Raw genomic sequence first — 25,067 nt, 5'->3', positions numbered from 1 at the left:
GAGGAGGAGGAGGAAGAAGAAGAAGCGGCAGCAGCTTTGGCACATTTTATTATTTTGCCTCATTCATTTCCTGGTGTGTAAGCAGATACCACATTCTTGAATGACAGAGGGGGGTTTTGGCATTCCCAGACAATAAGGAGCCTCTGTATTTGCAAAAACAAAGTCATGGCCCAATCTAACTCCCTGCACAAGCCCCTCCAAATAAAGAACTTCACGCCTGTGTGTGGCGGCGGCGGCAGCAGCAGCAGCAGCAGCGAGGCTGTCCTGAAACCCCAGGCGTCAATGCACAGCCGCACAGCCAGCCACAATTAAACATTGTCATTCATGTTGCTGCCTTGACTACACTACAAAGCAACACCAGGCAAAAGTGGCCACCTAGAAGGTATCATTCTACATCTCTAACCTCAGCGACATTTGGTGGATTCAGGCTGCAGCTCCATCAATAAGCTTCAAAGCCTTATTAAAAGCTCTGATGGATCAAAACATTGCCATTTTGGGTCTCCAAGCAGCCACAGAGCTGGTTTTAAGCAGCAGTGACCTATGGTGGAACCGATGGAGGCCTTTATATGGTGGGGAGGCAGGGGGAGGCCGGTTTATTTCAAGAGAGGCTCATGCCTTTGAATTAAGGTGTGCCAATTTTGGCAACATTTTCCCCCTGCAGGCTAGAATTCTGGAGCTGGGCAAGGGTCAAGAGTGAAAATGTTCCCTATTATTGCTGGGGGCGAAAGATCCAATTTCCTCTTTGCCATGTCCTGGGACCCTCTCTCTGCACCCTCTTCTGCCCAGAACCATCTGTGCACAGCCTTAATTATGCAGAAGACCAGGTGCTGCTCAAAGAGATAGATAAAAGCCAGGAAGGTTTTGAGGGGAAAGTTACAGTCACGGGAACTTTAATTGAAACCAAGCCAAGGGGAGAAATTGCGCTTTGCTCTGCAATACACTCACACACACTCATGTGACTTGGGGTTTATTTTGCCTGGAAATCTGTGCAGATGAAATCATCAAAGAGCGAATGTGGATGGAAAGACAGAGAGGCAAAACTAAGTGGAAGAATGAAAAGCAGAAAGTAATTCTCTCCCATTGTGGCTTTGCACAATGCAAAAACGGAATGGAATTAATTCATTCTTTGTAAGAATTTTAACTGTTGCCCCAAGGCCAGGCAGGGAGTGTGTAGCTAAATCAGGTTTTGAATCTATTTCTCCCAGATTATAGTCTATCCCCCAGAAAACTTATTCTCTTCATCTGCTCTTTTCCCCTTTCGAGCTGCTCTCTTGCACCGGGACCCTCCCTTGAGGACTAGCCACTCTGCAAATATCAGGTTCTTTGGAGAAGACTCTTCTCAAAATTAGTGGCTAACCCTCCTGCATTCCCCCAACCCCTTTTTAAAAGCAGACCTCTTTGCCAATCCAGATGTGCCAGAGCAAACAAAGAGTCAGCCTTCCTCCCTGCGGAGCTGATTTTGACAAGTGCATTACATGAAATTAGAGTATTAGGCACTAAGCTCAGGTAATCGCCTCCAAATGCTGTAATGGCCCCAGGGAGCCAGCAAAGCATCATAAAAGCCGGAACACCAGGGCTAATGGAGATAATGATGCTGCCACCGCTGTGGTTCCATTCTGCCTCCCTCTCTCCTCTCAGATCCCAGCCTGGACAGGCTATTTCTCTGAAGGCAGGAACAGAGCTGACCCAGAGGGGGTGGCCAGGGCCCCCAGCACCCACCATGTCCCCCCCCCACTTCTCCCAATTATATCATATTAACCCAACACAGGGAAGGAGGCCAGCAACCTCCCTACCTGCTACCAGCAAGAGACAGACAGTGGCCTTTAACTGTGGGATGTGCTGCTACCTGCTAAAGGTGGCTCTCTCCTGCACAGGGCTTGCAGCGTGGAGTTTCCCATTGCACCAAATGCCTGCCATTAGCAACCGGGTCAGTGCCATCCTCCACTTATTTTTTCAGGATGTGCTGGGCTATTGCCATTGCCCATTGCATGGGCATTTTTCTCATTGGAAATGGGGGCAGGAGGCTTAGGGGGACTGGAGCCAGGACTGGCTGCCACAGAAAGAGGAGGGGAGATCCTTTGTAGGGCAGCTCTTTCCTCAAGTGCCATAAAAAAGGCATAGGGACCCCTGACAGTTAAGTCCAGTCGCAGACAACTCTGGGGTTGCAGCGATCATCTCTCTTTACTGGCAAAGGGAGCCGGCGTTTGTCCGCAGACAGTTTTTCCGGGTCATGTGGCCAGCATGACTAAGCCGCTTCTGGCGAAACCAGAGCAGCACATGGAAATGCCATTTACCTTCCTGCCGGAGCGGTACCTATTTATCTACTTGCACTGTGTCGTGCTTTTGAACTGCTAGGTTGGCAGGATTTGGGACTGAGCAATGGGAGCTCACCCCGTCACAGGGATTTGAACCACCGACCTTCTGATTGGCAAGCCCAAGAGGCTCAGTGGTTTAGACCACAGCGCTAAGTGCCATAGTGGGAGTCAAAGTGGCACCCCTGCACACAGACACCCTATCCCACAAAAATGAAGGGACTTAGCATACAGGGGAGAGGAAGGGATTTCCCCCAAAGTTCTCTTAAGGGATTGGCTCGTTCTTTAAGACAAGATGACTGGCACATGTTTATGCAGGCTACCTGAAAGGCCGTCTTCTCCAACTTGCTTGGGCTCTGAGATCTTTAAGGGAGACCTTTCTCTCTGTCCTGCCACCCTCACAGGAGTGCTTGGTGGATACACAGGAGAGGGCCTTCTCAGCGGCTGCTCCCAGCCTTTGGATCTCACTCCCTAGCATAGGAGCCAAATCCTAGGGACAGAGTTCCTTTTGGCGCCCCTTGTAGCCGGTGAGATCCTTACCTGGCTATCACAAACAGCACGCAGCTCACTCCCAGGTAAGCAAGGAGGATGTACATCCAAATGTCAGGAGACAGGGGGTTCAGGAAAGAGAAGACACTGGGGTTGGTCCCATTGGCTTTCCGGTAGAGAATGCTGATCCCCAGAGTCATGAAGGGCTTGGAGAAGTCAATCGCTTTCTCCCGGACATGGGTGATGGTGAGCGGAGCGACAGCCAGGTCAGCTTTCTGTGGAGCAGGAGAGAGAGAGGGAGCAGTTGTTAGAAATGGAGGAGGAAAAGGGCGGTGGGCAAAGCTATTGTGTCCCTCGAGTCACAATCTTGTTTCCCCAAGGGCTGCTATGAAGATCGATGTCATGGGAACTTCTGGCCCACAGGCCAAATGTGGCCTCCCAGTTGGGCCTGCAATGCCATTTCCCCCTGGTCACACCCACCTGATGCCATGTGATGTCCAATATGAGTCAGGTAAACCTGCAGCTGCAAAGGTGCCATTGGCAGATTCAGATTGGATCCACTTGGGAGCTTCTGAATCAGAGCTCCCAAATGTCCTAGCACATCCTTCACCAAGCCAGTGCCCTCTGGGTGTTCTGGACCACAATGGCAAGCTAGCCGGGGCTGATAGGAGTTATAGTTCAGAGCACCAGGAGGGTAGCAGGTATCTGACAGTTGCCCTAGGATCTCAAGGGTTGAAATCACACCCCTGTTCTTATCCCTTTTGGGGTTTTTTTTTGGGGGGGGTCTATAAATGGTCTCAAAGGAAAGTTAAGAGAAAATTATAGTTTGGTCTGATTGGCACAAATGCTTTTCATAAGGAAGACAGACACAGCAGGACCATCCCTGTTCTTTCCATAGCAGAGCCAAACTACTGGTTCTCCATTCATGCCAGGGACTGTGGCCACTCCACCCTTTCAGTGGCCATCAGTGTTCATTGATGCCAAGGTGGATGGATGAGAATAAGGTTATCTATGGCTACTAGCCAAGATGGGCATATTCCGTTTGCACTGTTGGAGGCAGTAATGTTTTTGAGTACCAGTTGCTGGAAACCACAGGAGAGGAGAGGGCTGTTGTGCTGGGATCCAGTTTTCCAGTTTCCCACAGGCATCTAATTGGCCACTGTGATAACAGGATGAAGAACTAGAATCATAGAATCATAGAGTTGGAAGAGACCACAAGGGCCATCCAGTCCAACCCCCTGCCAAGCGGGAAACACCATCAAAGCATTCCTGACAGATGGCTGTCAAGCCTCTGCTTAAAGACCTCCAAAGAACTAGATGGGTTATTGGCCTGATCCAGCTGGCTCTTCTTGTGTTCTTAAGAATGCATTGCATTTGGGGAAATTGCTGAAAAAATGCATATATCAGGAGAAATGAGCACAAAGATGCAGTTGTTTCATGCATACTTTTTAAAAGTTTCCAAATGGGGTGAAAAGAACTTAAAATAGGAAAACAATGATAAACTGAGAGAAATAGGAACTGGCCAGTTCACTCATTCCTAGGCTGCTACAGGAACAGCAAAAGTATACCAAGGTGGAAAAGAAGGGAACAACACATGTGTACTTTAGATATTAGATAAACTAGTTGTCTGCATCACTGGAAGACAAGGTAAATAATGCATATTTTATTGATTTTATTGATTCTACTAACCAGAGGAACCAGAGACCAAATTGCAAACATGCGCTGGATTATGGAGAAAGCCAGAGAGTTCCAGAAAAACATCAACTTCTGCTTCATTGATTATGCAAAAGCATTTGACTGTGTCGACCACAGCAAACTATGGCAAGTTCTTAAAGAAATGGGAGTGCCGGATCACCTCATTTGCCTCCTGAGAAATCTCTATGTGGGACAAGAAGCTACAGTCAGAACTGGATATGGAACAACTGATTGGTTCAAAATTGGGAAAGGAGTACGACAAGGCTGTATATTGTCTCCCTGCTTATTTAACTTATATGCAGAATTCATCATGCGAAAGGCTGGACTGGATGAATCCCCAACCGGAATTAAGATTGCCGGAAAAAATATCAACAACCTCAGATATGCTGATGATACTACCTTGACGGCAGAAAGTGAGGAAGAATTAAAGAACCTTTTAATGAGGGTGAAAGAGGAGAGCGCAAAATATGGTCTGAAGCTCAACATCAAAAAAACTAAGATCATGGCCACTGGTCCCATCACCTCCTGGCAAATAGAAGGGGAAGAAATGGAGGCAGTGAGAGATTTCACTTTCTTGGGTTCCATGATCACTGCAGATGGTGACAGCAGTCACGAAATTAGAAGACGCCTGCTTCTTGGGAGAAAAGCAATGACAAACCTAGACAGCATCTTAAAAAGCAAAGACATCACCTTGCCGACAAAGGTCCGTATAGTTAAAGCTATGGTTTTCCCAGTAGTAATGTACGGAAGTGAGAGCTGGACCATAAAGAAGGCTGATCGCCATAGAATTGATGCTTTTGAATTATGGTGCTGGAGGAGACTCTTGAGAGTCCCATGGACTGCAAGAAGATCAAACCTATCCATTCTCAAAGAAATCAGCCCTGAGTACTCACTAGAAGGACAGATCCTGAAGTTGAGGCTCCAGTACTTTGGCCACCTCATGAGAAGAGAAGAATCCCTAGAAAAGACCCTGATGCTGGGAAAGATGGAGGGCACAAGGAGAAGGGGACGACAGAGGATGAGATGGTTGGACAGTGTTCTTGAAGCTACTAACATGAGTTTGGCCAAACTGCGAGAGGCAGTGAAGGATAGGCGTGCCTGGCGTGCTCTGGTCCATGGGGTCACGAAGAGTCGGACACGACTGAACGACTGAACAACAACAACATGTACATCACCATTAACAACAAAATTTGATCATGCACATGTCTGTCTAGTTACTAGCCTTCACCAAAACAATGGCTTGTTTGAACTTCATTCTCTCCTGCCCTCGTGGTTTGCAGCTGCAAGTGTCTGTTAAAGGGTCCCATCCCCCAAATTCAGAATTGAATAAAAGGAATAGATGGCAGTGCAAAAATTGGCATGCAAGTCAAGACTGCTAAAGCTACATCTCCAAAGTTGTTTTTTCCCCCAAAGGCTATCAAGAGATGCACAAACATAACAAGATTTAAAAAAAGCCTAAATCAGACCACATTTAAAGACATCTAGGTTGGGGGCACAAAGCCAGCCTGAGAATTTCCACCAATCCTACTAGAACTCTTTTAGCTCTGAGAAATTCATTACAAGTGTAACACAGCAATATCTGACAATGTGTCTTCCCTGAGAGAGTTTGTGAAGATCCCTACAGGTGTTTTGCCTTCAAATTTACCTTCCTTTCGGGTCAGCTTAATCAAAATATTTAGTGGATTCAGGCAAACATAAAGAGGCAAAGATAAACTGTGTGTTTCAGGAGTTCCTTCCCATCCTCTGGGCCCTTGTTTTCTCCATGGCAAATTCCTGCAGCTCAGAACATACATGGCATAGAATCAGGGCATGTCCTGAAAGCTTGCCCCTTTCCATCTGAGGGCAGTGATTTTGCCCGCATCTGCACTAAACAATCTCTCAGCATCAGGTGCAAAAGCACTCCCAAGCCAGGTAGCTGTAAGGACATAAATTGCTGGAATTTACTGTCAATAAATGCTCTGTTTATGGTGAAAGCATTAAATCAACTGTCAAATCATCCCCCAGGGACAGAGATTAGGCCTGAGCTGCAGTTATCAGTGGGGAGGCATTTCTGTTCAAGAAAAACCCTCCGTTTTTTCTGTGTTCTTCATGCCAAGTAGAAATCACAGAGAGCAGCTTAGATTGGTGTAAAATGTCCAATAAGGACAAAAAGATGTAGCTACTTTTTGATACAAGCCTCTTCTGCGGTAGGAGTGTCAGAACAAGGCTACCTTGGAGCTATAAGGAACAGAAGGCAGAAGGAATTATGTGTCATGAAGAGTTTCTTATGAATAAGTTTTACTGATGCAGTTCACTGTCCTGGGGGGATATGATGGCCAGGAGCTGAGGTGGCTTTAAAAACAGCAAAAGATGAATTCATGGATAAAAGATTAACCAAGGTACCATCCCTGATAGGTACATGAAGAACCACACCCAGGATAGCAAATTTCTGAGCACAGTCGTACCTTGGAAGTCAAACAGAATCTGTTCCGAAAGTTCGTTCAACTTCCAAAACGTTTGGAAACCAAAGCGCAGCTTCTGATTGGCTGCAGGAAGCTCCTTCAGCCAATTGGAAGCTGCGAAAGCCCTGTCAGATGTTCGGGTTCCAAAGAATGTTTGCAAACTGGAACACTCACTTCTGGGTTTGGGGAGTTCAGGAGCTAAAACGTCCGAGTACCAAGGCGTTCGGGATCCAATGTATGACTATACTAGATACGGGGGGGGGGGGGGGGGTTGGACTGGATGGCCCTTGTGGTCTCTTCCAACTCTATGATTCTATGATTCTAAGAGAGGGCACTGGTTACCTTTATGCCCTTCCTATGAAAATCCCAGGAGGTATCTAGCTGGAATCTAAATGCTGGTCTAGGTGGATCTTTAAGACCAAAGACCACAACTTTAACCTTCTGCTAGGATTGCCTATGAAGATAGTGTTCATTAACCGCAAGCAAAAGTGAGTTTTGCATTGCACAACACCAAAGAATCCTATATACCCAAACCTATAACAAATATGAAGAAAGCCAACTCCCACATAACCACATAATTTAAGAATGTAAGAAGATCCTGCTGGATCCAGCCAATGGCTCATTAAATTCAGCATCCGGCTCCTCCTGAGATTTCCAGCAGCATCCCAATGTGTCAATGCTCAGGCATGAAGGTCTGTAGAGAGGGTCCCCTTCAACCGCAAGTTGTTTGGGGTGCAACAAAGGAGGGGGTTGAGCTGTGTCCCTGAACTCTTCCTCCTCCCTGCATTTGCAGGCTCTCGCTGTTTTCAAAAGTTAGTATCTACATTTTCCAAAATTGTGTGTGAAACGAATGGCTATGGTGTGGGATGGTCCTCTGAGCCAGCAGGGGATTTCCCTAGCTGCAGGAGGAAATGGCCATTTTGCAGGGTGGGGGGAATTGAACACATAAACCTTCCAAGGCATGAGATGTTCTTGCTTTTGTTGCTTCAGGCCAGCCTCAAAACAAAGGACTTTCTAAAAAGCTGCTTTTTCCCTTAAGGCTGCACTGCCTGTGGCCAGACCTGCCAGGATCACACAGCGGGGGGCCAAGTAGAGTCCCTGCAATCCCAAAATGCAAGTGCTGACAAATAAAGGGCAGCGCCACTGGTTGTCCTCATCTTCACATCACAGGCCACCTATTGTGAGAAACAGTGCGCCTTGGGCGAGTCACGAGTTACGCGACTCATTGACTTTCTGCACAGGGGGGGAAGTTGTGCGTCAGGCATTGTGCTGACCAAGTCAGGTCTCTTGACGGAGAACAAGCATCACAGCTTTCTGCAAGGTTCCACAGATCTCAGGCATTTGGCCTGAAGTTACAGTGTACCAACACACACCTCAAAAGGATATCTACGTATAGAATGCATCTATAGTTTGCTCAGAAACACACCTAAACACTCTGACATTCATACTGTGAGTGGCAGCGTGCACACAACAGCAGTTCTCACACCAAGCCCCAACTATTGGAGGAAGGCTTTGCTTTATTATTACACTTATATGGCAACTTTTCCTCGAAGGAGCTCAGGGCAGTGTACGTGGTTCTCCCCCTCTCCCTTTTATCCTCACAACAACCCTGCAAGGTAGGCTACACTGAAAGGCAGTGACTGGCCCAAGGTTACCCAGTGAACTTCATGGCTGAATGGGGATTTGAACCTTGGTCTCCCAGGTCTCAGTCCACCACCCTAACCACTACAGTGCGCTGGCTTTTTAAAGTAGTCTGACTTGGAAGAAATGAATGCTGCTTCTTGGCTGGGCTGATGCAGTGCTGTGTATGTACATCTTTCTCCCACTCTTAAACCCAACAAATCAATTGCTAAGGGAGACATTCCGTGGGGTCGGTGGATGTAAAAGAAAGAGCCCCCCTCTGATGCCTCCAAACTCCATTCAGAGGGTAATTATGCCATTAATTATTTTGTTCTGTTTTACAGGTTCAGTCTGAGGAGGCCTCTGAATTGAAATTTGCATGTAAGACACTTCAGTGGGCTGGGAAATTAGAAGTCCCTCAGATTGCATTATTTTCTTCATGGTATTATTAGAGCAACAAGAAACTGGAGCCTCATGTGACTTCCTGCACACAGCAGCCCAGATTAATAACCAAACGGCTAAAATAAATGGTGAAAGGTGGATCTCCTATTGATAAAAGGATTATTAAAAAGACATCCTTCCCATAGGGAAGCAAGGGCCATTTGGTCTCATGTTATCGTACTACACCAACTGATTATGTGAGTAAAACAGTGCAAGCTGTCAGAACCATGGTTCCTGTAAAATGACAGTAGCCAGGCCAGCCTCAGCCATGACAGCCAGGTTTTAGGATCTGTGGCTCCTGCCTCCCTCTGCCCCGATACGGTGCACAGCTCTGAGCAAAGTCATTTACAGTTTCAATTAAAACGGAACCCACTTAGCATTGCAGGGGGGTAATTAATGTTTGTGGAGTGCTTTGAGGGACTCCGATAAAAAGATGCTCTCAACAGGCAGGTGGTAATTACTGTTTGAAAGTGCTCTTACGAGCGTGGTTGCTTTTTTAAAATTGCTGTTTCAAAGCGTTTCTTCTTTTGCAAAGTGACTTTGTACCTGTTGCTTGTGCGAAAGCACATTGGGGTGTGCTCATCCACAAGTGCCAGGGTGGTGTAGTGGTTAACATGTCAGACTAGGACCTGGGAGATCAGGGTTCAAATCCCCCACTCAAGCTCACTGGGTGATCCTGGACCAGTCGTTCACTCTCAGCCTAACCTATTTCACAGGGTTATTGTGAGGATAACATGGGGCGGGGCAGAACTAGTCCAACCCTCTGCTCGCACCCTGGCATGCTGTAATATCAGGACTTATTCACACGGTATCACACCTCTTGTCCCCCCTGGTTTCCCCTGGGGAAAACTGCTCTTTAGTGCTCAGTTGGAGCAAACAGCAATTTGGGTTTCCCCCCAGATGGACGTTTGCTTCGATTTAGCACTAAAGAGTGGTTTTCACTAGGAAAGGAGTGAAAGGGGCAAGGGGAAAACCACTCAGACCCAAGCCTGGTCAAGCAGAAAACTGCACCCATGCATTCTAGGCAGGGGTGCCACCTCTCCCTCAGGATTGTGGGTGCCCACCACCACAACATGGACATGCGACATCACATGCACAAGTCTGCACGTAGTGCATGTGACGTCACTCAGGCGTGTGCGAGTGATGTTGTATGTCCATGTTGTGGCAGCGGGCGGCAATGACTCCTCTTCCTCCTCCTATCCGCAGCCAGCGAGGCACCCTTCTCCATGGGGAGGGGGCCTTGGAGGCAGAGAGACTACCTCCATGTCTGAGCCCCACCCCCCAGAAAAGGGTGCCTCACTTGTTGGCTGCAGAGGGCAGAGCTGAACTGCTTCTCTTTTGGAGGCAGTGCCACTGCCACCTGCCGGGCTTCTTCATTGACTTTGTGGGTGCCCAGCCCCCACAATTATATTATTGTGGGTGCCCAAGCACCCACGGCCCCCTGGAGTTGGATCCTATGTTTCTAGGCATGGGGCAAGCAGAAGTGTGGACAAGCCCTGAGACCCAAGAGAGCAGAAACGGAAGGCTTCTCTCTGCTTGCTACTTGAGTGCCAGAGAACCAGGAATGGCTCAGAAATGGGCCAAGCTATTTCCCTGCTTTTTTATTAAAGATTCCAGTCCAACCGAACTTGAGTGAGGAGAAGCTTGCCCGATAATGCTATCCATGGAGGCTCTCCAGCTTAGCATTTTCGGGGAAAGGTGTATTACTGCTAGGCTGAGAAGAACTGCCTCTGTCGCCTGCAAAAGATTTCCGCATCTACTCAGCTGGAAGGAAGAATCTGTTTACGTTCTGCTTTTGAAAATAAAACTGCATTTCCAAATAAATGAAATTTTTCCTCACACACCTGGTCCTGCTTTTTTTTTTTAACAGCTTGTCCTCTGCTTTGCAGCAGGGTCAGGCTAAAAAGTGGAAGCATGGATCATCAAGCGGAGATATTGCCTCTGGGATTCTGGACAGCAGGCCACAGCTTAACTCCTTGAGAGACGGATTGCTTAGGGCTGGATGTGACTGCAGCCCATGCCTCTCAGAAGCACTCTGCTTTTGAGTCGGCCTCTCTGATTCTCTGCCTCTTCCTTAGCAAGTCCTTCTAGTTGTTTGGGAGCTAAAAGGTATGTTTCACCAGACTTCTTTTCTAGGGACTACAACAGCTACCTCAGAGTATATACACAGAGCAATCTCTCCATTGAAGCACAATATTTGGTTCTGTTTCTTGGTCACGCTCAAGAGGAACATGTGGAAATGGATGGTGGATGGACGGACAGATAATGCACAGCATAGTCTTTAAAAAACTGTAGATCTAAGTAACTACTAATAAACATATGTATGAAAATTCAGATTATCTCTCCACCCCCACCCCCGCCCCACCAATACTCCAGTTTCAGTCCAAGCTACAGTTTCACGTGGATAGTATCCATGTCTCTTTCTCCTTCCTTCAATTTTCCGAAAGTGTTGAGAATCTCAACTAGTTTTTAGGTTGATCATGGGTGGGTTGGGGACAAACAAGCTGAGGCTTAATCCAGACAAGACAGAAATGGGGCAGAATCCCTCCCTAGGAAACTCAAGTGCACAGCTTAGGGGATGTTCCTGGACCCAGCCTTGAGCACAGATGCTCATCTATTGACTGTGCTCAGGACTGCATTTACCCAGCTTAGGTTGGTGCACCAGCTGTGCCCACTCCATGAGCCACCAGAGATGGGCATAGTGACACATACTTTAGCTACATCTGAAACAGACTACTGTACTGCAATGTGTTCTTTGTGGGGCTGCCTTTGAGAAATTCCAGCTGCTCCAGAACGTTGTGGCCAGTCTGCTGAACAGAGCTGGGTATTGGGAGGAGGTTACTTCTTTATGACAGCTGATTTGTGAGCTTCTGGTTCATTTTTAGAGCCCAATTCAAAGTTCTAATCATGACCCTAAATGAATGGCTTGGAATTTCTGAAGTCTGTCTTCCCTCCTTCACACCTGTCCAGTTATTAAGATCTCCTGGAGAGGCTCTCCTCCCTATCAGAGCTGTGTTTGGCTGAGATGCAGGTGAAGGCCTTCTCTGTGGCTGCACACAGGCTTTTGAACTGCTTATCCAGAGGGGGGGCATGCCCCCTCCTTAAGGGCCTTCTCCTGCCATATAAAAACTCCAAGAGAGACAAGAAAAGGCTCCAACGAGCTGTAAGAATTGCAGAAAGGGTAATTGGTGTTAGCTTGCCTTCAATAGAGACAATTTATGCTACCCGAGTTAGGAAGAGAGCAGAGAGAATTGTAGCAGATCCTTTACATCCCAGTCATCATCTGCTTGATTTACTTCCATCTGGACGTCGCTACAGGACTTCATATACAAAATCGGCCAGGCACAAGAATAGTTTTTTCCCTTGTGCCATTAAATTGTTAAATTCGTAGTTGTATAGCTTAAGGGGAGGTAAAATATGGGTGGGGTTTCTTTGCTTCTTTGTATTGTGAGAGGAACAGTGTCTGTATGTTTACATTGCAATGTAGCCGAAACAAATTCCAAGTATGTTGGAAAATGTACTTGGCCAATAATAAATTATTCCTATTCCTATTTTGATGAGCATCTGACCTGTGAAGTGGTTAAGTTTTAACTGTCTTGTTTTAATCTGCTTTTCAAACCAATATCCCTACATGCATTCTGGTTACATTTTTTGCTGCTAGCCAGGTTGAGCCTCACGGGTGCCTTCTGGAAAGCCAGGATAGAAGTATTTTAAGCAAACAGACAGACAAATGAAGGTGGGAGTGTGGGGTGATGCAGCACATAGAATCATAGAACTGTAGAGTTGGAAAGGACCCTGAGGAACATCTATAGATAACAGCAAAGTACTTACATGATCAATCAGCTCCCTGATCATGCCATTCCACTGGCCCTTCTCATCCTGGGCTCCGTACTTCCCATCCTCCACCACGCGGATCTCATAGCTGAAGCCAAGGATTCGGGAGACTTCCCTTAGGAGATCAACGCAGTAGCCTTCAAAGCGATCATTCCCGGAGAGCACGGTGTCGGACTTGATGAACATGACAAAGGGTTCCTCCTACACAGGAAGGAAGGAAAGAGACAGAGAGCAGCTAAACAACCACATGCAAGCCAAACCCACCAGCCACAGAAGCCACTTTGAGCAGCCACAGGACGGATCTGGGTGTCTCTCTTTGCTTTCTGGCCCTGCAGCCAGTTTGGTCATTATCATGACTGCTACCATTATAGCATTGTAACACTAATGAGAGCCAGTGTGTTGTAGTGGTTAGATGGTCTGACTAGGACCTGGGAACTCCTTGGAGAAAACAGGAGGGTATAAATGCAGTAAATAATTGAATATCATATTCCATCCTTAGAACTTGTTTCATTTTCAATGTGCTTCAAAAACTTCAGTGGCCACAATTCAATACAGAAGTAAACACCCTGAAAGAAGTCATTGAACTCTATTGATTTCAATGGTTGCTCATCTCTGCTTTGGATTGTGGCCCCTCGTGCTCGTCTGTTTGGAGTGTTCCCATTTTACAGATCAGGAACCGAGGTCATCATGCATTATTTTCCTAAGGACATGGTAGAAGGCCAGAGTGGGTTCATGGCCACCTGCCTTACCGTTGGACCTTACCACTCTTTGGAACTCAGCCTGACTGCCCCACATAAAGATTGTCTTCCATGAAAGACCCATAAAAAGAGGCTTTCTCCATGTTTGGAACCTGCTAGGCAGGGTGAAGGAGCTACTTCAGTGGGGTTTTTTGGGGGGGCAGCACCCCTTTGGTTCTATAAACTCTTCCCCAGTTCCCCCTACCCTACCTTTTAAAAAGCACTATTCAGAATAGCAGTTTTCACGACCCCCTAAGGACTGCAAGAAAACAATAAAATTTTAAACAGTGACAATTAATTGCCCACTTAATCAAAAGCCAATTAAAATTATTTATTTGATGCAAAAAACCCCGATCATCTTGCTCCAGGGATTCTAGCATTTCAAAGTCTGATAGTCATTTGCACCTCTGGTATCTGCCCCCCCCCATGGCGTCACCATCTTGCCTCTTAATGCCCACCCTTGGTAATCCCACTGCCCTCCAAGGAGGCAATACCACCCTCTTTGGAAACCACTGGACTACCCAGTCCTTAAAATAGGGCAAACAACTTGCAGCACCCAAAACTGGTACAGTTGATGGACAAGGAACAGCTGGAAGCAAGGCAGCAAACAGGATGCCCATCCAGGAAGCCGGTCCTCGTGCCTTTTGCATTTGTACTCAAGTCTAGAGGCCGGCAGGAGCAGCCATAAAGGCCCATTAATCTCGGGAGGCACCAAACAGAGTGGAGGGGGGCGTGTTCCTCCATATTTAACAGTTGAAGAAGCAGCATCTTGTAGGAGCTCTGCTCGCCTCTGCGCCGCTCCTGGAGGTCTCAGACATTTCCTAGGGGGTAATTCTTGAACTCTGCAAGGCACTTATTCACGGGCTGTTTCACAATTTATTACTGGAAACGGTCAGACATTCAATTCGCAGCCTTTCAGGGCTCGCTAATCGATTTCTCAGCGAAGGTGCCCTCAATTTCAGGATCTTCACAGCTCTCCCGTGGCTCGAGGAGGAGAGAGCGGAACGGTCTGTTGGAGAAACATCATCGGCCGGCTGCCACCGACAAGGCGCTGCAGGATGAGCAGGAGGGTGTGAAAGGGGGAGGCAGGGAGGAATCCCAGCACCACGTCTTGGTGGCGGCAGCATCAGCAACAGCAAACAGGCCATCAAGTGGCAGAGCGGGAGGGAGCTGTGGGGGATTCCCTGCTTGAAAAGGGAACTGTTGCAGAACTCAGGCAAAGCAGAAGCGCTCGTCTCCACCTGTGTCATCAGCACAGAATCATAGAACTCTTAAGAGTTGGAAGGGACCCCAAGGGACATCTAATCCAACCCCCTGCAACCCAGGAATCACAACTAACGAATCTGAACTCTACAATTCTATGATTCTATGATTCTATAGGTCTAGGGCCCTATCTGCACTATACACTGAAAGCAGTATCACATCACATTAAACCTGGGAAGTGTATCGTGGATTCATAGAATTCTAGAGTTGGAAGGAACCCCAAGGGTCATGAAGTCCAACCCTCTGCAATGTGGGAATCACAGCTAAAAGATCACTGACAGATGGCCATGCATCTGTAGTTTGTTGCAGATGCTGAGAGTAGTTAGGACACCCTTATTCTCCTCACAAAACTACAACTCCCTGACGTCCCTGGGAAGAGGGATTTGTACCTCTGTGAGGGAAATAGGGGTCTTCTAAGAATTCTCAGTACCCTTAACGAATTACAGTTTCCGGATGCTTTGGGGGAAGCCATGACTGTTTCAAATGGCACAATTCTGCTTTAAATCTATAATAGTGATGGGGCCTAGGTTTAGTATGAGGTACTGGCTAACCTCTTCAAGGTGACCAAGGCCTCCCCCTGCAGGCCAAAATGATGCTGTGATTCCTGCATTGTGAGTGGTTGGACTAGATCAGGGGTCAGCAAGGGTTATCTTGCCTGGGCTGGATCGGTCCCGCGGAGATCCCTCCATGGGCTGGATTGCGTGCGTGCATGAGCGCACCGATTTTTGGCATCTGCACATGCACAGATGCGATTTCCAGCATCATGGAAGCGAGTCCCTGTGCTGCGCTGCTTTAGCACAGTGCACGAATGGGTGGCTTGGTTTGGGGGCTCGGTCAAATGACCTCTGCAGGCCGCTTCTGGTCCATGGGCCTTAGGTTGCTGACCCCTGAACTAGATGATCCTTTGAGTCCCTTCCAACTCTACAATTCCATGATACTATGGCACCTGATCTAGATCCACAAGGACCAGCTGCTGATGCTGTAGCAAAGGCTTAGAGAAACTATCAAAACAGGGGGGGGGGCTGATTTGGAATTGGGAGAGAGGAGCCTGTATGTGTGGTTTCAAAGAGAGAAACTCTTCAATCTCGCTGCAGCATCCTCTCCAAGGGATTCGCCTGCCCCTGCCCTCCCCCTATCTTCCTCCTGAAGCAACAAGGCTCGTCACTCTGTCTAACACATCTGAATCTAAACCAGTGGGCACCATCATAATTCATTAGAGACTGGATGGAAATTCTCCCTGAACTGATGCCTGCCTTCAAATCCAATAGCAGGCCCGTGTGCTAAATGTGCTGTGACAGTTAGTGGCCAAGAAGACCGGCTGAGTATCCAAGCGTCGCTGGCTAAGTGAATTACTTTGGGGTAGTTTGTCACTTGGTGCCTAAGTGGGGGGAGGGGTGTCCCAAGGGATGCTGAGAAATGTCAATAAGAGCTCCTGAGAGATGACAAGGGCTTGGATGCAGTTTCAGAGTGGGTGGTTTGTGGGCTGTGAGAAGTTGCTCCCTAGCACAGGGCTGAGCAGAAGACAGATTGGAATCCACTGGTGAGAGGAAGTGTGATCATGTATTTGTTAGAGTGTCAAATCCCCCACTCAACCTTGAAGTCCACTGGGTGACCTCATGCCACACAGTGTTTCTCAGCCTAACCTACCTCACAAGGTTGTCAGTGGTTAGGTTGATGGACTAAGATCTAGGAGGCCAAGGTTCAAATCCCCACTCAGCCATGATGTCCACTTGTGACCTCAGACCACTCAGTGCTTCTCAGTTTAACCTACCTCACAGGGTTGTTGTGGGGATTATTTAAGGAGGAGTAGAACCATATACACCACATTGAGCTCTAAGGGCTTCACTGAACCCCAGTCTGGATGCTGCCAAGGAGAACATTGTTTTGGACAGTTCCCTGCCATGCCCAAATAGTTCAGCCCTTTTGCTATCCGGAAAATCTGTCCATGCACAATGTAATGTATGAAAACACAGCTCAAGCTCCATGTTGGTTTCTCCTTAGAAGGTGGTGGTGGGGTTACTATCTAGAAGTGGAAACAGCCAAATCTAGGAGAGGTTAGATAGAACCCTGCAACCACTTACCAGGACTGTGGTGACAATCAAGGATCTGTTGGTGAGGGAATCTGTCACATTGGGGCCTTGCCTTCGAGAGATTTCAGTGATATTCAGTCCATCAGATGGGCTCCACACTCCAACCTATGATGGAGGCAAAGACAAGAAATGAGCAAAAATTCAACCAAACCATCAGGCCAGACCAGTCAGGCCACTGAAGAGAGAGAGAATGGTCAAGGGAGTGGAGTGGAGGTCAGATATTGTGAAATCGGTCTCTAGTTCAGGGGTGGGGAACCTGATGCCCTCCAGATGTGGCTGGACTACAACTCCCATTATCCATGACCACTGGGTCATGTTGGCTTTTGGGGCTGATGCGAGTTGGAAGTCCAATAGCATCTGGAGCATCCCTGCTCAAGTGAAAACAGGCAAATAAATGAAAGAGAGGGCTGGGCAGTGCTTGTACAAACTGCTACTTTGATGTAACACAACCTTAACATTATTTAAGAACATAAGAAGAGCTTGCTGGATCAGGCCAGAGTGACCCATCTAGTCTAGGCTGCTGTTCTCACAATGGCCAACCAGATGCCCCAACAGGAAACTCACAAGCAGGATTTGAGCACAAGAGCACTCTTTCCTCCTCTGGTATCCAGCAACTGGCATTCAGTATCATTGCTGTTTCTGACAATGGAGCCAGAGCATGGCCATCATGGTGAATTTACCCAGTTCGCTTTTAACACCATCCAAGTGCAAGCAAGTTCCATATTAAAAGTATGTGCCAAATGTATTGCTTTACTTCACTGAGGCTGAAAGGGGAGGGGTCTCATTATCTGGGTAGTCCAGGACCTCCATACACACTACCCCAAGCATAGTTCATTGTCTCTTGAGACAGACAGATGGCGGCAGCAACAACAACAAAATAAACAAGATGTTTATGTGTCTGCATGTGCGTATAATGACTAAGTGATGTTTCAAGCTATCTTAGGAGAGGATTCAAAAGGCTTTGTAAAAACTAACACAGGAGGAAGCTGGCACATTTCACAGTTTCACCTGTGGATTATCTGAGAACTCCTGAGTCTTAAATGACACAGTCTGCAAGGCAAGAAGCTCTGTATTACATTTTAAAAGATGCCCCCCCCCCAAATCTGCACAACCACACAAAGTAACCACACAACGTTTTACTGATATGAAATAAAACTTCATTGCATTGCAGGGGGTTGGACCAAACAACCCTTTGAGTCCCTTCCAACTCCATAATTCTATGATTCTATTAAAACACCAACTAGCCCCCTTTCAAAAGAGTTGATTGCTTATATACAAAAGACAGTTCCCTCCCTTGGTCCACTCCTTCATCCTGCAATAATCCAGGTGTGGAAAGATTATGAGTGGGTATGATGACACACACAAATGCCAGGCAAGAACCCCCACTGCAGTTTGTGAAGATGACTTGGCAAAAGAAAGAAAGAATACCCAGACCTGCTTAAATAACAATAAAAATCCTTCAACAACACAGTCCCGCTATCCCACCACTGCCAACACTGCCACCATGCTAGCTGGATACAGGATTTGTAATTACACATGTCTAATGCCTCCATAATCCGTTAACTTGCAGGAGGCAAGGAAGATCAGAAGCTCACCGCTAAACCTCAGGCAAATGTAAACTATTAAACATAATGCAAAAGTACATATCAGGATTTGCTCTCGGTTTGGGCACACAATTAATTCAGATTACCTATTGACTGGAATTTAATGTCCTGACTCCACAGAGATTTGACACAGACACTCTAAAGCCTTTCTTGAGCTAAGAGAGAGAGCTTAAGCACACACACTCGAGAGAAAGAGGGAGAGAGAAAGAGAGCGTGAAAATGTGATAAGAACTGCTGGAAATGACGGAAATTAACTGAGTCCCAGCATCCTTGCAGAGCATACAGGAAGCTGTTAGGGAATTTTAATGCCACATGCTGGCCTTAAGTAACAGTGTCCAAAAATTAGCTCGAATAAGCACCAGTGCTGGAAGAAATACGAACACCAACACCTAGAGAAAGTCTTGGAGAAGGTCAAAAATTCTGGAGATATTTTTAGAATGGGATTTTCTCTCTCTCCCCCTGGATGACCCAATTAAATGGATGTGAACATTGCAAGAGCCAGCGTGGTGCAGTGGTTAGAGTGCTGGACTAGGACCCAGGAGAGCAGGGTTCAAATCCCCACTTGGCCATGAAGCTGACTGGGTGACCTTGGGCCAGTCACCGCCTCTCAGCCTAACCTACCCCACTGGGTTGTTATGGGGATTAAATGAGGAGGGGGACAGACCATGTATGACACATCAAGCTCCTTGGAGAAAAAGGTGGGATATAAATGCAATAAATAAAATAAGACATCTTCACAAGAACACTTCCCGTTTCCCAGAAAGCAAAGCTTACTTGTAGAATCCACAGAATTGGACACATTCCTGGAGGACAGCTATTGGCTAGGAGAGCTAAAATAAAACCTCCATGTACAAAAGAAGTCCACTTGCAATGACCAGGTGCTGATTTGCTGATCTCACGGCAACCATGCAAAGGCAGTTAGGCTGAAATACAGTGAGCTGGCCAATGAGATTCAGGAATGAGCAAGGGATGAGCAGGACTCGCCAGTGCAATGCCAACCTTTCAGCTCCTATATGATTCTCAGGGTCAATGGATAATCAATGGGGGGAGCCCAGGAGAACTGCTCTGATCTTTGAAAAGAGGAAAGGAGGCCGTGAGGCAACCCAACTGACCTTTTCAAGCCCGTCTTCCTTGAGGCTGATGATGTCCAAGTCGAAATCCGTCCTCAAGCCGCTGGTTTTGTTGAAGACGATGCGTCCAGTGAGACCTTCCCACTGGGCCTGGGAAAAGGAGGGATGGGAACATTGGAGGTTGGGGGATGTTGACGAATAGTGGGGGTGGGGGTGGGGAGAGACAAAGGAGCCATTTGTCAAGCTCATAAATCACAATCTGCTCCAGAGCAGCACGGTGCTTTATTTTAATTACTCCTTCCACCATGACTCTGTCCCTGAAGAGCTCGATTAATTAATAATCACCCCTGATTGCTCATGGGACTGCAGAGGCTGGGGAGCCCCATAAATCCCACTGTACTCTCAGCCCTGATTTACGCTCACCCCTTCCAGGTTGCTCACCATGGAGGGGAAATAACTCATTGGTCTGTTGAGATTTTGTCCAGTCACAGTCCTGGGGAGAAAGACACACACACACACACACACACACACACACACACACACCACTTGCCTGGAAGAAACCACAAAGAGGTTTACACAAAAACAAAAAACAAAAACAGTAAAATAAAGAAAAATTCCAAACCATACTTTAAACCATACAAAAGTTAAAACACCTTGTCTAACCAATAATGTTTCCGGCAGGCGAAGGAGTGAAGGAGCCTGCTTGAGCTCAATAAGCAGGGAGTTCCAAAGTGCAGGTGCTGCCTCACTAAATGATCAAGTTCTTACAAATGCAGAATAGATATTATGTGGCACCAGTAATACTGAAATTCTGCCACTTGAAGTGGCAATGTGGGTATGTGTGGGATAAGAAGATCTCATCAATAAACTGGTTTCAAATCATTAAGGGCTTTATATACTAACAGTAGGGACACGGATAGTGCTGTGGTCTAAACCACAGAGTCTAGGGCATGCCGATCAGAAGGTTGGTGGTTCGAATCCCTGCAATGGGGTGAGCTTCCGTTATTCGGTCCCTGCTCCTGCCAACCTAGCAGTTCAAAAGCACGTCAAAGTGCAAGTAGATAAATAGGTACCACTCTGGCGGGAAAGTAAATGGTGTTTCCGTGCACTGCTCTGGTTCGCCAGAAGCAGCTTAGTCATGCTGGCCACATGACCCGGAAGCTGTACGCTGGCTCCCCCGGCCAATAAAGCAAGATGAGCGCCGCAACCCCAGAGTCGTCCGCAACTGGACCTAACAGTCAGGGGCCCCTTTACCCTTTTTATATTAACAGTAACACCGCAGCTGAGTAGCAAATCAGCAAAAATCTCTGAGAACAGGTGTTTTATGCTGACAAGGGGTCATTCAGCAACTATTTCCCTACCACCTCCACATATGTGAACAGGGCTTTTGGACCACAGCAAGTGCAGATGCAGCATCTTCAGCTTCCTCCCAGCTTACTCCCTCTTGTGCGACTCAGAGGTGTCCTGTGCACACTTTGGAACCAGCACCTTTCAACAAAGCCACTTCCAGGTTTCAGCACCCATTAAACAGCAATGGTTTAACTGTGTTTCCTGCGTTGCAGGAGGTTAGGCTAGACAGCCCTTGGGGTCCCCTTTCAACTCTACAATTCTATGATTCCATGAATCATTCTCCACTTTCAGCACCTCAACAAACCCGAAATCACCGTTATTCTCAGTTTCCAGGGCCACTGGAACAATTAAACAATTAAACTTGATGCTGTTAGGGAGCCTCTCCCCTCTCTCTATCTCACACACAGCGTGCCAATGGAGCAGGAGGCCAATGGGGCTGGGGAGGGAGGAGGTCCACCCTATCAAATTCTGTGCCAGCTTGTGACATTTGAGCGTTTGCGTGGCCAGTCCTTGCCTGCACTTAATGAAAGCCGTTTTACATGCCGTGATCTTTAGGCCTGGTATTTCCCTGCTCCCGTCCATGAAATGCCAAGCTGTTAACAGGGTTTAGTGTTTTCCTGTCATATCGCAATGAAGGAGGCACAATCTTCCATGAGGCTCCTTATGCCATAGTTCTCCCCACCACAGGTCCTGAGGAAACCAAGCTCGAAATTACCCCAGTGAGCATGCTGCCCCACATCCCACGTTATGATTTCATACATAATGAAAATAAAGGTACTGTTAAGAAAAAGGAGGCATATGTCAATATTTGTGTGTGTGTGTGTGTGTGTGTGTCCCCGAACCTGTCCCTAAGTATTTGAAGATGACGATCCTATAATATTTGAAGTTGGCTATCATATATAACCTTTTAGCCTGGTGAAGTGGAGACTGAGAGATGATATGGTAGCCATCTTCAAATATCTGGTGGGCTGTCACAGGGAAGATGGAGCAAGCTTGTTTTCTGCTGCTCCAAAGGGTAGGACCTGAACCAACAGATTCAAATGACAAGAAATGAGATTTCAATTCAATATTTGGAAGAACTGTCTGGTGGTAAGAGCTGTTCAACAGTGGAATAGACTACCTCAGAACATGGTGGAGTCGCCTTCCTTTGAGGTTTTTAAACAGAGGTTGGGTGGCCATCTGTCAGGGATTCTTTAGCTGGGATTTCTGCATCACAGGGGCTTGGACTAGATGACCATTGGGGTCCCTTCCAACTCTACAGTTTTATGATTCTAATTATTACCATCACCAAGACTAAATAATACTATTTGGTGTTTATAACTGAGCAGAATGGAGTTACAATTCTACGTATTGCAAACACAAGCCTAGGTTCCCCCAGCTTAGCTTGCTAGTAAGGGAACTATAAACTTTGCTAAACCTGAGACACTAAGAGACTTCCAGGCTAAGGTCTCCCAAGATTTCCTGATTAAGTTGCAAACCCTGCATACGGTCAATCCACATGCCAATAAAGGCTTGAGAATCTGAGCATATGATCGAGCTATTCTTCAAAGGGCTTGTTTTGATCCAGCAAACGAAAAGCTCAATGGAGGCTTAGTGGATCAGAATAAATTCAGAAGAACAGTTTGCAAAGCAGGGGTAGATATGGAGGCAGGGACAGAATGGCCATAAAAAGTCTAGGCACTTTCCTGCTTGTGACAGAAGTTTTGGAAGGTCTGGCGCACATTGGCAAAAGCAGCGCAAGTTGCTACCTCTGCAGTGGGAATTGTCAGCTTCTTTAGCAGAGAAATGCCTTCTGTTTGGGGCCTCCCAAAGGACAAATGTTGCCTCTTTATGGTCTCTGCTTCTGGCAGCAGATTTTGCAAATGTGCAACTGGTTGAAAACACAGGGAAGCAACAGCCCTGGGCATAAAACAGAGCTCAGAGGAAAGAGGAAGGTGAATCTAAGGAACTGAAGACAGAAGCACATTGTCAGCATTGTCACTTCCTCACTTGCTAAGAACATAAAAACAGCCTGTTGGATGAGGCCAATGGCCCATCTAGTCCAGCCTCCTGTTTGCGCAGTGGCTGAACAGTTGCCTGGGGGAAAACCTGCAAGCCAGACCCGAGCACAAGAGCCATCACTCCTCCAGTTGTGGTTTTCAGCAACTGGTATTTAGAAGCATTGCTGCCTCCAGCCGTAAAGGCAGAGCATAACCATCATGGTTAGTAGCCACTGATAGCCCTTGTTGTGTTTGTCTAGTTCAAGGAGCCAAAGGACCAAACTGATCCGTAAGGAATTGTGCTTTCAGGGAAGAGGGAGAATAGAAGAGCGCTCAGGCCCTTTGCAAGTTCTGCTCATTTTATGGCTTCCTGTTGCTGATGGCTTAGCAATAATAATAATAATAATAATAATAATATTTATTATTTGTACCCCGCCCATCTGGCCGGATTTCCCCAGCCACTCTGGGCGGCTTCCAATGACTAGCCTGTGAATTTCCCCCTTACTAGCTTATCTGAATTGCCCCAATGTCCATTTCTATTTCAATTGTGGATGCAGGGGGTGAGGGAAGGCATTGTTTTTCCTTTTGAAAAAAACAACAACACACCAATATTAATTAAATTTGCATACCACCCTTCATCTGAAGAGCACAGGGTGGTCCAGAACATAAAAATACAAAAGGAGAACACAAAATACACAAAACCAATCCAATAACCTCCCTCCCACAAACACATTTAAAAGGCCATAGAATGTTAATCAGCCAAAGGCCTATTTAATGTTTTTGCCTGGCACATAAAAGTGTATAATGAAGGGGCCAGGCAAGCCTTTCTGGGAAGAGCATTTCACAAATGGGGATCCACCACAGAAAAGGCCATTCTAATGGTGCCCCCCACTCCAGACCTCTCATGGAGGAGGCACACAAAGAAGAGCCTCAGATGGTGATCTCAGGGTATATATTGGTCCATATGGAGAGAGGCGGTCTTTGAGATATTGTGGTCCTGAGCTTTATGGGTCAAAACCAGCATTTTGAATTGGGCCCAGAAACCGTGCAATTGGACCAGAATCACTGTAATATACTCAAATCGTCTTGCCCTGGTGAGCAATCTGGCTTCTAAATTCTGCACTAGCTGAAGTATCCAAACCATCTTCAGAGGCAGTCCTACATATAACACGTTGCAGTAAACTAAACTAGAGGTTACCAGAGCATAGATAACAAAAGTTAGGTTATTCCTCTCCAGTTAGGGGTGCAGCTGGGCCACCAGTCAAAGCTGATGGAAGGCAATTCATGTCACTGAGGCCACCTGACCCTGAAGCGACAGCAAATGATGCAGAAATACCCGCTAGCTAAGTACCTGCTCCTTCAGAGGGAGTGTAATCCCATCGAGAGCATTAAAAGTTTACTGAACAGTGAAGTAGTTAACTAAATGTGGTATATAAAACTCTTGCTAAATTACTACCAGACTTTGAAAAGCTGGCATCACTGGATCAAGTTCACCAGTTTTGTTGAATTAATTAAACTAAATAGTTTTAATTAGGCTTTGAATACATGTGCAATTACTTGTTACTGTTTTGAATTTTACTGTGTTACTATATTCCTTAGAGAGCTATGCAATCTGCTATTCTGAATAATGCTTTTTATAGGGTAGGGGGCTCTGGGGATGAGTTTATGGAACCAAGGGGGCTGTGGCCTGAAAAAGTTTGGGAACCACTGGTGTAGATATTCCTTAAAACTTGAGTGAAGTGAGAGAAAAGGGCAAGCAGAGCAGCAGTCTGCCGTGGTCGGTTGCACTATTAGGAAGAAAGGAGACTATGTTTAATTCGAGGCCAACATGTTTACACAGATTAACTCCTGGGCTTCTGTTCTTCTTGTGTCTTTGTCTGCAAGGCTCAAAAGAAACACCGCCATGGAGTGCCTCTAATTTCCACATGCACAATAGCAAGGTCACCCCTCAACCTCTTCCTTGGCAACCTGAATAGCACTCCAGAGCTTCTCTGTGTCTCTGTTGTTCTCATGGTAATTGCTCACACTTGAGCTATGAATCTCTCCTTTCCAGTCACAGGAGATCACTCAGAGCGATGCACCTTGAGAGAGAGAGGGTGACAGGTGAAGTGGAACTGAGAGTTGGGACCAGAGGTCAGCTGA

At 46.8% G+C, this 25,067-nt stretch overlaps 1 protein-coding gene across 2 annotated transcripts in view; it reads right to left on the bottom strand.

The window, feature by feature from the left end:
• Positions 1-25,067, bottom strand: part of GRIK3 (glutamate ionotropic receptor kainate type subunit 3) — a 197,290-nt gene that overhangs the window by 19,595 nt on the left and 152,628 nt on the right. For both annotated transcript variants that reach the window (XM_033157504.1, XM_033157505.1), the window contains exons 8-11: positions 19,639-19,746; positions 16,914-17,027; positions 12,830-13,033; positions 2,853-3,076 (exon numbers count right to left, since the gene is read on the bottom strand). In XM_033157504.1, the coding sequence (XP_033013395.1) occupies positions 2,853-3,076; positions 12,830-13,033; positions 16,914-17,027; positions 19,639-19,746 (650 nt within the window). The remainder of the gene's footprint in view (positions 1-2,852; positions 3,077-12,829; positions 13,034-16,913; positions 17,028-19,638; positions 19,747-25,067) is intronic.

The sequence above is a fragment of the Lacerta agilis genome, chromosome 8 (genome assembly GCF_009819535.1).
Source record: "Lacerta agilis isolate rLacAgi1 chromosome 8, rLacAgi1.pri, whole genome shotgun sequence".
Classification (NCBI taxonomy): domain Eukaryota; kingdom Metazoa; phylum Chordata; class Lepidosauria; order Squamata; family Lacertidae; genus Lacerta; species Lacerta agilis.
Note: the sequence above shows the minus strand (reverse complement) of the source record. Positions and strands in the feature narration are given on the sequence as shown.